Source organism: Hyla sarda, chromosome 5, assembly GCF_029499605.1.
Source record: "Hyla sarda isolate aHylSar1 chromosome 5, aHylSar1.hap1, whole genome shotgun sequence".
Lineage (NCBI taxonomy): Eukaryota > Metazoa > Chordata > Amphibia > Anura > Hylidae > Hyla > Hyla sarda.
The window spans coordinates 166,025,676-166,039,318 of NC_079193.1; the positions used below are offsets into that span (position 1 = coordinate 166,025,676).

The 13,643-nt window shown below is 41.9% G+C and overlaps 1 protein-coding gene across 4 annotated transcripts in view; it reads right to left on the bottom strand.

Annotated features, from left to right (window-relative positions):
• Positions 1-13,643, bottom strand: part of DNAJC13 (DnaJ heat shock protein family (Hsp40) member C13) — a 244,401-nt gene that overhangs the window by 185,049 nt on the left and 45,709 nt on the right. For all 4 annotated transcript variants that reach the window (XR_008844053.1, XM_056520651.1, XM_056520650.1 and 1 more), the window contains exon 3: positions 1,039-1,114. Coding sequence is in view for 3 of the 4 variants with exons in the window: in XM_056520651.1 (XP_056376626.1) it covers positions 1,039-1,114 (76 nt within the window). In the remaining variant the exon portion in view is untranslated. The remainder of the gene's footprint in view (positions 1-1,038; positions 1,115-13,643) is intronic.

Below are 13,643 nucleotides of genomic sequence, written 5' to 3' on the forward strand. Positions count from 1 at the left end.
GCAACAGTCACTAAATATGATATAACTGCATCTTTCAACGTATGCATTACCATGTAGCAATTTAAGCTCTCTAATAGTTTGTTTTTTTAAATTTATTTTCTTTTTAATTCCCTTACCAAATATATGTTGTTATAGAGAGAGCAGGTGGCACTTTGTTAGGCACCGCGTGGCTTGCAGCTCACCTCTAGGTCCTCCTCATTCTCTGAAGTGCAATCACGCACCATCACTGCGGCCCTTTAAAAGTGCCTGGGAAAGAAGACTGTATGCTCACTTCCCAGTGAAGCAAGATGCCGCCAGTGTCACATCAGGTCTGGTAAATAAATACTTAGTCTGCTCTGCCTCGCCAATACAACAGTGACACTTCTTCAGCCATTCCTACCAAACACCAACACCGCCTGCTCATCCCTACCCAACACAAACACATGTCCTTCCTGGTGTCAAAACCTCCTGCACATAGCACCAGAAGCGTGTTCAGCTATACCATGCTCCAGTGTTACACAGACATCGAATGACTGGAGGGAAAAGCGCTGATTGGTAAATTACAATTTACATCCTGTGATCTGGGATTGGTCAATTTTACTGCAACACAAAAAAAACTAAAAGGTACATTCAAGTAGAGGAAGTCAAATGATCTGCAGACATGATCTGTTTAAGACAGAAGGTAGTAAAAGTGTAATGATCTGCAGGGTCTAATATATGTCTGACAGACTGTGATTAATATGGTACTACCTACCTACCTACACACAAACCTACCTACCTCTACCTATCTACACACATATGTATTTCCCTATTGGGGGAGGGGGGACTATATTGACAGTCCAGTCACCTAGTGACTCTGTTCCGACTGATTTCCACTGATTTAAAGGTACTCAACAGCATAGTCTTCTGCACTATTAAATCCTTTTAGTGTATACAGCCTGAATCACTAGCTGACTCAGTTCAGTCCACTAAAATTAATGCTACCTGGACAGAGAAAACGGTGTTGACCCAGCCTTAGACAGTTGCTGTAGAAAAATACATACATTTATGTTTCTATACCTGATTTGTAACTTCAAAGGTGGTTGGGTTGTATGTTGTTATGGCATGGGTTCCCACTGAAAACACTCTTTTATATCTAGAAAACATCAATATAAAATTGCATTAAAACAATATACAAATATAACAGGAACATTTACCAAGTAAAAATAACTATGGTTCACAAAACTACCTTATAGAAAGCAATAGTGAATAGGGAAGAAACCTTGGTTGTCAATTTTGAAACCAGACTGCCTCCACTGTTGACTCATTAACAGCTTAAGGACAATGGGGACATTAATCAAAACCTGTGAAGAGGAAAAGTTGAACAGTTCTCCACAGAAACCAATCAGATCGCTTTTTTTTTTCAGAGGCATAGTTAAAAATGAAAGAAGCAATCTGATTGGTTGCTATGGACAACTGGTCAACTTTCCTCTCCACAGGTTTTAATCTTCCCCAATGGATGTAAATGTACACACTGGTGCCTTGGTACTTAATGCACTAGGTTGTACTTTTACATCATGAGCATCTTTCAGACTATTAAAGAGACAAGATAACCTATTATAACCCCTTAAGGACACAGCCCATTATGACCTTAAGGACATTTTATTTTAGTATTTTAATTTTTTCCTCCTCGCCTTCTAAAATTCATAACTCTTATATTTCCATTCTCAGACCCATATGAGGGCTTGTTTTTTGCGTGACCAGATGTACTTTGTCGTTTTCGCGCTGTACACTTAATTCTCTTGGTCAACACAATTAAAATGATAACCATGGTTATATACTTTTCTATTATTGTACCACTGTTAAAAAATCTCAAACTTTTTTTTAGTAAATCAGTACGTTTCAAATTGCCCTATTTTGACCACCTCTAACTTTCTTATTTTTCCATATTCAGGGACGTGTGAGGGCTCATTATTTGCGCCATGATCTGTAGTTTGTTTTGCGTATATATGACTTTTTGATCGTTTTTTATAAAAAAAAATTTGCAGTTTGAGGTGACAAAAAAGCTGAAATTTTTCACTTTTTTTTTTTAGTTAACGCTGTTCGGGATCATTAACATTATATATTTATAGTTCGGACATTTACGCACGCGGAGATACCAAATATGTTTATTATTTATCGTTTTCTTAACGCTTTTTTTGTATTAATATGGGGAAAAGGGGTGATTTAAAACATTTATTTTACAGTTTTTTGTCCCCATAGGGGACTACTTATAGCAATCATTAGATTGCTAATACTGTTCAGTGCTATGTTTGGGCGTAGCACTGATCAGTATTATCGGCGATCTTCTACGCTGGTCTGCTAGAAGACCCCAGGAAACGGACGGAGGCAGGTGAGGGGACCTCCATCCGCCATCTTGGCTGATCTGATCCCCGCGGCAGTGCCGCGGGCGATCAGATCAGCCATTATATATGCCGTGATCTGTATTGATCACGGCATCTGAGGGGTTAATGGCAGACATCAGCACGATCACTGACAGCCTCCGGAACCCGCCGGGAATGAAGCGAGCGCATCTCCTGTGCTCGCATCACAGCCGTGCCGTAAATGTATGGCGCTGTGCGCTAAGTGACACTCTATGCAGCGCCGTACATTTACGGCGCATGTCGTTAAAGGGAACCAATCATCAGATTTTACCCTATATAATGCTTGGCAAAGCGTTATATAGGGTAAAATTGTTGTCCTCACCATCCCCGGGGGATGCTCCTGCCCCCAGGGATGGTGAAGATATGAAGTTATAAACTAGTTAGATAAAAGTACAGCATTTTTATGAATACATGTTCTGTTTTATCTTCTCCTAGTAAAGCTGGATGCTAATCAGCATAGCTGTCACTATGTGCGTTATTAATCTTTCACAGACTCCTGAATGTCTGATCAACTTCTTTGTCATTCAGGAGTCCGAGAAAGCTATGACTATTTCAGCATGCTGGGAGTTGTAGTTTAGTAACAACTGAAGCTGCAATGTTTGTAAATAACTGTGTTAGAGCAGTGTTGCCTCCAGCTGTTTTAAAACTACAGCTGCCAGCATGTCCACACATCCTTTATCTGTAGTTTTGCATACACAATAGAAATCTCCTATACTGGATACCGGTATGCTTTACAGCAGGTATCCAGTATGCTGTAAAATTTAGACTAGTCTGTCTGGCTAAAAGACAAGGCGACCCCTAGTGATGGCTATTTTGAGCTTGAATTTCAGGTGAAAATGTAAAAAAAATTTAAAAGGTGTATATTGTGAAATGTCATTATAATGAGTCCTGCAAAATATGAAAAGTTTTTAACAATGACAGTGCCTCTTTAAGGACTGAGGGTTTTTCAGTTTTTTGCACTTTCGTTTATTCCTCCTTACCTTTTAAAAATCATAACCCTTTCAATTTTGCACCTAGAATTCCATATTATGGCTTATTTTTACAAAAATAAATCCATGGCAAAATAGAAAAAAAAAATGCAACTTTGTAACTTTTGGGGGCTTCCGTTTCTATGCAGTGCATTTTTCGGTAAAAGGGACAGCTTTTCTTTATTCTGTAGATCCATACGAGTAAAATGATACCCTACTTATATAGGATTCATTTTGTCTTACTTCTGGAAAAAATCCTAACTACATGCACGAAAATGAATTTAAAATTGTCATCTTTTGACCCCTATAACTTTATTTTTCCGCATACGGGGCGATTTAAGGGCAAATTTTTTCTGCCGTGATCTGAAGTTTTTTGTGGTACCATTTTTGTATTGATCGGACTTTTTGCTCGCGTTTTAATAATTTTTTCATGATATAAAATGCGACCAAAAATACACTATTTTAACCCCTTAAGGACCAAGGGCGTACAGGTACGCCTTTGCTCCCTGGTACTTAAGGACCAAGGGCGTACCTGTACGCCCGTGGGAATTTCGGTCCCCGCCGCGCGCCGGGCGGGGATCGCGCCGGGGTGACTGCTGATATCTATCAGCGGGGATCGCGCCGGGGTGACTGCTGATATCTATCAGCAGGCACCCCGCGCAAATGCCCAGGGGGGGTCATTAGACCCCCCATGTCGGCGATCGGCGCAAATCGCAAGTGAATTCACACTTGCGATTTGCGCCGATTCCGGGTCATACGGGTCTATGGTGACCCGGAATAGAAGGGGGATCGCGGGTGTCCTAGACACCCACGATCCCCCTGTAGCGATAGGAGTGAGGTGGCAGAGTTGCCACCCCTCCTATCTCTGCTATTGGTGGTCTAGACGCGACCACCAATAGCAGATCAGGGGCGGAGGGGTTTACTTTCGGTTTCCCCGTCCTGCCCTCCCACAATAGGCGGGGCAGAACGGGGAAACCGACAGGGACCGGCGCCGAAGATCCACTTACCCATCGGCGACGGCAGCGGCGACCATCAGCGGCGGCAGCGGGCGACGATCGGCGGAAGAAGAGGACCGCGACGCAGCTCCCTGGATCCAACGGAAGCCGGTGAGTTACTTAGCAACATCTGGAGGGCTACAGTCTGAGACCACTATAGTGGTCTCTAAACTGTAACCCTCCAGATGTTACATAGTTACATAGTTACATAGTTACATAGTTAGTACGGTCGAAAAAAGACATATGTCCATCAAGTTCAACCAGGGAATTAAGGGGTAGGGGTGTGGCGCGATATTGGGGAAGGGATGAGATTTTATATTTCTTCATAAGCATTAATCTTATTTTGTTCCAGGAATGTATCTAATCCTGTTTTAAAGCTGTTAATTGTTCCTGCTGTGACCAGTTCCTGAGGTAGACCGTTCCATAAATTCACAGTCCTCACGGTAAAGAAGGCGTGTCGCCCCTTGAGACTAAACTTTTTTTTCTCCAGACGGAGGGAGTGCCCCCTCGTCCTTTGGGGGGGTTTAACCTGGAACAGTTTTTCTCCATATTTTTTGTATGGGCCATTAATATACTTATATACGTTTATCATATCCCCCCTTAAACGTCTCTTCTCAAGACTAAACAATTGTAACTCCTTTAATCGCTCCTCATAGCTAAGATGTTCCAAGCCCCATATTAGTTTAGTCGCGCGTCTCTGCACCCTTTCCAACTCCGCAGTGTCCCTTTTATGGACAGGTGACCAAAACTGAACAGCATATTCCAGGTGAGGCCGTACCAATGCTTTATAAAGGGGGAGTATTATGTCCCTGTCCCTTGAGTCCATGCCTCTTTTGATACATGACAATATCCTGCCGGCTTTGGAAGCAGCAGCCTGACATTGCATGCTATTCTGTAGTCTTTGATCTACAAGTACACCCAGATCCTTCTCTACCAGTGACTCTGCCAGTTTAATCCCCCCTAAGACATACGATGCATGCAGGTTATTAGTACCCAGATGCATAACTTTACATTTATCCACATTGAACCTCATTTGCCAAGTGGATGCCCAGACACTTAGTCTATCCAAGTCATCTTGTAACTTATGCACATCCTCTATAGACTGTACCGTGCTACAAAGCTTGGTGTCATCTGCAAAGATAGAAACAGAGCTGTTAATACCATCCTCTATATCATTGATAAATAAATTAAACAACAGCGGTCCCAGTACTGAACCTTGGGGTACACCACTAATAACCGGGGACCAATCAGAGTACGAATCATTGACCACCACTCTCTGGGTACGATCCATGAGCCAGTGTTCAATCCAGTTACAAACTAAAATTTCCAAACCCAAAGACCTTAACTTACCTGTCAGACGTCTATGAGGGACAGTATCAAATGCTTTAGCAAAATCCAGAAACACTATATCCACAGCCATTCCTCTGTCAAGGCTTCTACTCACCTCTTCATAAAAGCAAATTAGATTGGTTTGACAACTTCTATCCTTAGTAAATCCATGCTGGCTATCACTTATAATACAATTGTTGCAAAACTACAACTCTCAGCATGCCCAGAGAGCTGTTTAGGCTTGCTGGGAGTTGCAGTTTTGCAACAGCTGGAGGTCTACAGTTTGAGACCACTGCAAAGTGATCTCTATACTGTGCACCTCCAGATCTTGCAAAACTACAACTCCCAGCATGCCCAGACAGCAGTTTGCTGTTTGGGCATGCTGGGAGTTGTAGTTTTGCAACATCTGGAGGTCCACAGTTTGGAGACCACTATGCAGTGGTCTCTAAACTATAGCTCTACAGATGTTGCAAAACTGCAACTCCCAGCAAGCCTAAACAGCAAACAGCTGTCTCTGCATGCTGGGAGTTGTAGTTGCGATCCCTCCAGCTGTTGCATAACTACATCTCCCAGCATGCCTTTCGGCGATTAGTACATGCTGGGAGTTGAAGTTTTGCAACAGCTGGAGGCACACTGGTTGGAAAATACTGAGTTAGGTAACAGAACCTAACTGAAGGTTTTCCAACCAGTGTGCCTTCAGCTGTTGCAAAAGTACAACTCCCAGAATGCACGGTCTGTCAGTACATGCTAGGAGTTGTAGTTTTGAAACAGCTGGAGGTTTGCCCCCCCCATGTGAACGTACAGGGTACATTCACACTGGCGGGTTTACAGTAAGTTTTCTGCTTCAAGTTTGGGCTGTGGCAAATTTTTCACCGCAGCGCAAACTCCTAGCGGTAAATTCACTGTAAACCCGCCAGTGTGAATGTACCCTAAAAACACTACACTACACTTACACATAATAAAGAGTAAAACACAACATATACACCCCCTTACACTGTCCCCCTAATAAAAAATAAAAAACGTATTGTACGGCAGTGTTTCCAAAACAGAGCCTCCAGCTGTTGCAAAACAACTACTCCCAGCATTTCCGGACAGCCACTGACTGTCCAGGCATGCTGGGAGTTTATCAACAGCTGGAGGCACCCTGTTTGGGAATCACTGGCGTAGAATACCCCTATGTCCACCCCTGTGCAATCCCTAATTTAGTGCTCAAATGCGCATGGCGCTCTCTCACTTCGGAGCCCTGTCGTATTTCAAGGAAACAGTTTAGTGCCACATATGTGGTATCTCCGTACTCGGGAGAAATTGCGTTACTAATTTTGGGGGCTTTTTTTCCTTTTACCCCTTATGAAAAAGAAAAGTTGGGGTCTACACCAGCCTGTTAGTGTAAAAAAATTTTTTTTATTTTGTCCTTTACTTTTTATTTTCACGGGAGGTAAAAGGAAAAAAAGACCCCCAAAGTTTGTAACGCAATTTCTCCTGAGTACGGAGATACCCCATATGTGGGTGTAAAATGCTCTGCGGACGCACAACAAGGCTCAGGAGTGAGAGCGCACCATGTACATTTGAGGCCTAAATTGGTGATTTGCACAGGGGTGGCTGATTTTACAGTGGTTCTGACATAAACACAAAACAATAAATACAGACATGTGACCCCATTTTGGAAACGACACCCCTCACGGAACGTAACAAGGGGTATAGTGAGCCTGAACACCCCACAGGTGTTTGACAAATTTTCATTAAAGTTGGATGGGAAAGTGAAAAAAAAAAATTTTCTCACTAAAATGCTGGTGTCACCCTAAATTTTTCATTTTCACAAGGGAAAATAAAAAAAGCCCCCCAAAATTTGTAACCCAATTTCTTCTGAGTAAGAGCATACCCCATATGTGGATGTAAAGTGCTCTATGGGTGCACTACAATGCTCAGTAGAGGAGGAGCGCCATTAGGATTTTGAAGAGAAAATTTTTCCGGAATTGAAGGCCACTTGTGTTTACAAAGCCCCCATGGTACCAGAACAATGGACCCCCCCCATATGTGACCCCATTTTGGAAACTACACCCCTCATGTAATGTAATAAGGGGTACAGTGAGCATTTACGCCCCACAGGTGTCTGACAGATTTTTGGAACAGTGATCCGTGAAAATGAAAAATGTAATTTTCCATTTGCACAGCCCACTGTCCCAAAGATTTGTCAAACGCCAGTGGGGTGTAAATGCTCACTGCACCACTTATTAAATTCTGTGAGGGGTGTAGTTTCCAAAATGGGGTCACATGTGGGGGGGTCCACTGTTCTGGCACCACGGGGGGCTTTGTAAATGCACATGGCCCCTGACTACCATTCCAAACGAATTCTTTCCAAAAGCTCAATGGTGCTCCTCCTCTTCTGAGCATTGTAGTTCGCACGTAGTGCACTTCAGGTCCACTTATGGGGTACCTGCATACTCAGAAGAGATGGGGTTACAAATTTTGGGGGGTATTTTCTGCTATTAACCATTGCAAAAATGTGAAATTTGGGGGGAAACACACATTTTAGTGAAAAAAAAATATATTTTTTTTTACATATGCAAAAGTCGTGAAACCCGTGTGGGGTATTAAGGCTCACTTTCTTCCTTGTTACGTTCCTCAAGGGGTCTAGTTTCCAAAATGGTATGCCATGTGTTTTTTTTTTTGCTGTTCTGGCACCATAGGGGCTTCCTAAATGCGACATGCCCCCCGAGCAAAATTTGCTCTCAAAAAGTCAAATATCACTCCTTCTCTTCGGAGCATTGTAGTTCGCCCGTAATGCACTTCATGCCAACTTATGGGGTACCTCCATACTCAGAAGAGATGGAGTTACAAATTTTGGGGGGTATTTTCTGCTATTAACCCTTGCAAAAATGTGAAATTTGGGGGGAAACACACATTTTAGTGGGAAAAAAAAATATTTTTTTTACATATGCAAAAGTCGTGAAACACCTGTGGGGTATTAAGGCTCACTTTATTCCTTGTTACGTTCCCCAAGGGGTCTAGTTTCCAAAATGGTATGCCATGTGGGTTATTTTTGCTGTTCTGGCACCATAGGGGCTTCCTAAATGCAACATGCCCCCCAAAAACCATTTCTGAAAAACGTACTCTCCAAAATCCCCTTGTCGCTCCTTCGCTTCTGAGCCCTCTACTGCGCCCGCCGAACACTTTACATAGACATATGAGGTATGTCCTTACTCGAGAGAAATTGGGCTACAAATATAAGTATACATTTTCTCCTTTTACCCCTTGTAAAAATTCAAAAATTGGGTTTACAAGAACATGCGAGTGTAAAAAATAAAGATTGTGAATTTTCTCCTTCACTTTGCTGCTATTCCTGTGAAACACCTAAAGGGTTAAAACACTTACGGATTGTCATTTTGAATACTTTGGGGGGTGTAGTTTTTATAATGGGGTCATTTGTGGGGTATTTCTAATGGGAAGACCCTTCAAATCCACTTCAAACCTGAACTGGTCTCTGAAAAAAAGCGAGGTTCAAAATTTTGTGAAAAATTGGAAAATTGATGCTGAACTTTGAAGCCCTCTGGTGTCTTCCAAAAGTAAAAACACGTCAATTTTATGATGCAAACATAAAGTAGACATATTGTATATGTGAATTTAAAAAAAATTATTTTGAATATCCATTTTCCTTACAAGCAGAGAGCTTCAAAGTTAGAAAAATGCAAAATTTTCAAATTTTTCATAAAATTTTGGGATTTTTCACCAAGAAAGGATGCAAGTTACCACAAAATTTTACCACTATGTTAAAGTAGAATATGTCACGAAAAAACTATCTCGGAATCAGATTGATAACTAAAAGCATTCCAGAGTTATTAATGTTTAAAGGGGTAGTCCAGTGGTGAAAAACTTATCCCCTATCCTAAGGATAGGGGATAAGTTTGAGATCGCGGGGGGTCCGACCGCTGGGGCCCCCTGCGATCTCTCTGTACGGGGCCCCGGCTCTCCGCTGAGATAGCGGGTGTCGACCCCCGCACGAGGCGGCGGCCGACACGCCCCCTCAATACATCTCTATGGCAGAGCCGGAGATTGCCGAAGGCAGCGCTTCGGCTCTGCCATAGAGTTGTATTGAGGGGGCGTGTCGGCCGCCGCCTCGTGCGGAGGTCGACACGCCCCCTTCCAGCGGGCTGTCGGGGCTCCGTACAGGAGATCGCGGGGGGCCCCAGGGGTCGGACCCCCCGCGATCTGCAACGTATCCCCTATCCTTAGGATAGGGGATAAGTTGCTCACCACTGAATCACCACTGGACTACTCCTTTAAAGTGACAGTGGTCAGATGTGCAAAAAACGCTCTGGTCCTAAGGTATAAAATGGCCTGGTCCTTAAGGGGTTAAACTTTGGAACTTTTTTTGCGCGTACGCCATTGACCGTGCGGTTTACTTAAAGATATATTTTTATAGTTCAGACATTTTCACACCACATTTCACACCGCCTTTTATTAAATCAAAGAAGCAATCTGATTGTTTTTTATGGCCAAGTTGTCAACTCTTCCTCTGCACAGGTTTTGATAAATCTCCTGCTTGCACAGCGATTTGTACATCTGTGGCTTTAATGGTTTCAAAGAGGTTTTTGTATATGGCACTGAATATTATCACCTAAAACAACATTACTGCCAGATCATGTAACCTAGGACCTTGGAAAGGACTAAGCACAATATTGCAACCACCATTGTGGCAGGTTTTAGGAATTTTCAATTAACAGTGTGCATATAACAGGCATTTAAAGAAAAGGGGCATATTAAAAATAATGCTATCTACAAGTAATAGGCGTTCAGTGTCCATATTGATGATGCAAATAAACCAGCTGCCAAACTGTTAATTAGTTAAACTGTTTCAGTAAAAATGTTTGTAAAATACTGTGTAATCCAATACATCAGACTAACCAGACTTGTAATGAACAAATATGAGTGTGGATCACAGTCTAAACCCATACAACACTTTATACAACTGTAGCTTGAGTGGTTTCAGGGAAGACAACTTTTTAATACTATGCCCAAATTGCCACAAAACCCAAGATGGCTTACAAAGTATGTGACCTATGACCTTGATGTTACATAGGATCATGCACAGCCTAGGGCTCTACCACTGGGCAAAGTTTCAAGAGTTTTGAAGTAACAGTGCGGCTATTACAGGCATTTGGGGAAAAAAAGGGGGGGGGGCTACAATTAAAATTATAATCTAAAAAAAAACAATAGGCTACCGCTATAAAGTGTCACCTAAAAAGTTCTGTGCACTGAATTTCTGTCAATTATTAACACAGCACTGTAAACCTATTAACCTCCTACCAGCAAAGACAATGGGGGGAGGTTTGGACGTTTCTATCAATTGCATTCAAAACGTTAGGTGTAAACTCACACTATGATTCAATAGAATTTTGGCATTCGATTTGATTCCTTAGGAAAAGCTAATAACTGTGAAGGGCTAACAGAATATCTGCAATAGCTTAATAAATGACGTGACATTCAGGGGCATCTTCCTTGGCCTTTGATAAAGGTCATCCTTTATTTTGCTCAAAAAAATATGCTTGAATAAGGGAAAAGCTGACACAGCGTATAGCTGAACAACGAAGGTTTACGACAACAGGAAAGAATAGGAGGTTTTGTTACAGACTTATCTTCTGCACTGAAGCAAAGCGGATGAGGGATTTGAGCAACAAACAAAACTGGGCAAACATAGAACAGAGTCCCTAAGAAGGAAAAGAAGGAGGATATACATAATATATACATTCATCATTTTAAAAACAATAAAATAAACCATTAAAACAATAGATACAGATCGAACGATAAATAGGTATATGGACTGAAGAAGACTATTTTGGATGTTTATATCAGATTCCACGTGGAGCATTTTGTTGATAAAAGTAATTTATATTCTTTCAGTTGTTTCTGGTTAATTATTGCAAATGCAAATTTACAATTCTAAAAAAAATCATTAGTGAAGGTCTGGAATCTGGGCCCCTGCTCCAATACAGAGGGAGAAAAGGAGGAACTTTATTTATTGAAAACCACCTCCATTCACTTCTTCGGGTGAGCCGGAGATACACGTGGGCTGTATCTTCAGCTCTCCCATAGAGATGCATAGAGAGGACGGGTCATCAACTACTCCGTATATGGAGGGAGTATATATTTCTGTTACCAGTTGATTTGACATTTTTTTCTCTGAAGTACCTGTCAGGCCCAAGGCCTTATTATAGACTCATACATGTGTTATAACTTTATTTCTGTATTTGTGTATAATTCAAGACATGGGTAAGGGTTCATTCAGACTGTATATTTGTTTTTGTGTATTACAGTTTTATTGGGGTTCTCTCTATCTGTGTTATGCCTCCTTTGAAGTCAGGCACTTTGGCCATCATAAATCAAAATGAGATAAGGGTCCAGGAAGAGAGATGCCTTCACCTGGTGGGATCAGAGGGGAGGGGGGATGGAGGTTTTTCCCTCATAAAAAGCCAATATAAACTGAGATGTTGGAAAAAACCTCTGTTCAAGCCTGTGGCATAAGCTGACAAGACCATCCTAAGAACAGCTGGAACTCACTCTCATGGACTGCTATACCATCATGCTGTAAGAACTTCATCTTTCATCCTTGCTAAACTTTCATATTTTTGTACCTGTATGTCATTTGTTTATTTTTATGCATAGCACTGTGATACCTTTTATCAGATTAAATGCTTATATTTATCAGCTCTGGTCTTTGCTCTCTAAATATAATTGCTCACCTTTCTGAAGGAAGCTCTGGTGAAACACGTTTATCAAAGGGTTAATTTGGTGACTTGCTGGGAATAGTAGTGGATACCCAGAGGTCAGGTGGCTTTAACCCTTGCACCATCACACACTCTCTCTAGCATCTTGGCTGGACCGTGGGTGTGATCGTGACAGTACCTCCTTAAGTGTGTACAAAAAGTAGGGTAGAACCATTTTTAATGATAGGAACAAGGAACTTCAGTATTAAACTGTGTGTGTGTATATTATGGATCAAACGATTATCGGTTTGGCCGATATTATCGACCGATATTCACAATTTTTAACGTTATCGGTATCGCCAATAAAAATTATGTGCGCTGAAATAGCCGATAACTTATACCAATATTCCGGTATAAGTTATCGGCTATCGGCCTTAACCTCCACAGATTATCGGTAGTGGCCCTAAAAAAAAAAAAAAAAAAACGATCGATATCGGTCGATCCCTAGTGCATATATGTATGTAGTTACTGTCACTATATGAGCAAAACCGTAAAAGAAGTGAAGTTGCCTGTTACTACTTTGTGTGTACTACAGCTGACACTACAGCTACTACTGTTAGTACTGTGACCACTTTGTATTGATGATAACTAGGAGATCCAAGAATAACAAAAAATTGGCTACGCTGCATTAGAATGAAGGAACACATGCCCCCTTTGAAGAGAAGCATACACTGCTTTTTGTGTGGGTTCCATGTTTTGTGGTTCTTTAAAGTGTTCCTGTCATTAAAAACAACCTTTAACCCCATCGCAAAGTTACATGGGCCGTTGGCAGGCCTTTCTAAATACCACCATTACCCTGGCTCAGTGGCGTATTATATGGGAGAGGGCCTCCATTTGTACTGCCTACAAGGAAACCCAGTGTAAAATGATTATGGACTGGTATCACACTGCTCCCCCCCAATGCTGGCATTGCGGGGTGGGATTGGGTACGGGGTTTCATATTTTCTGGTCATGTCCTCTCCTAGTAGATTACTGGAAAAAAGTGCAGCGCCTAATTTCTGACATACTGGGAGTCTTTGTCCCTCTGGATCCTCTTGTCTACCTCCTACACCTTTCTCACCCCACTCTTTCTAAGAAGCCATTTAAGCATTTTATGCATATTGCTTTGGCAGCTAAAACTCTTATTGCTAAGTGTTGGAAGAGGACCCTTCCTCCCTATGAGTCAGGCCTGTTAGCCCGTATTCGTGAGATCCGCTCCCTGGAATTTCT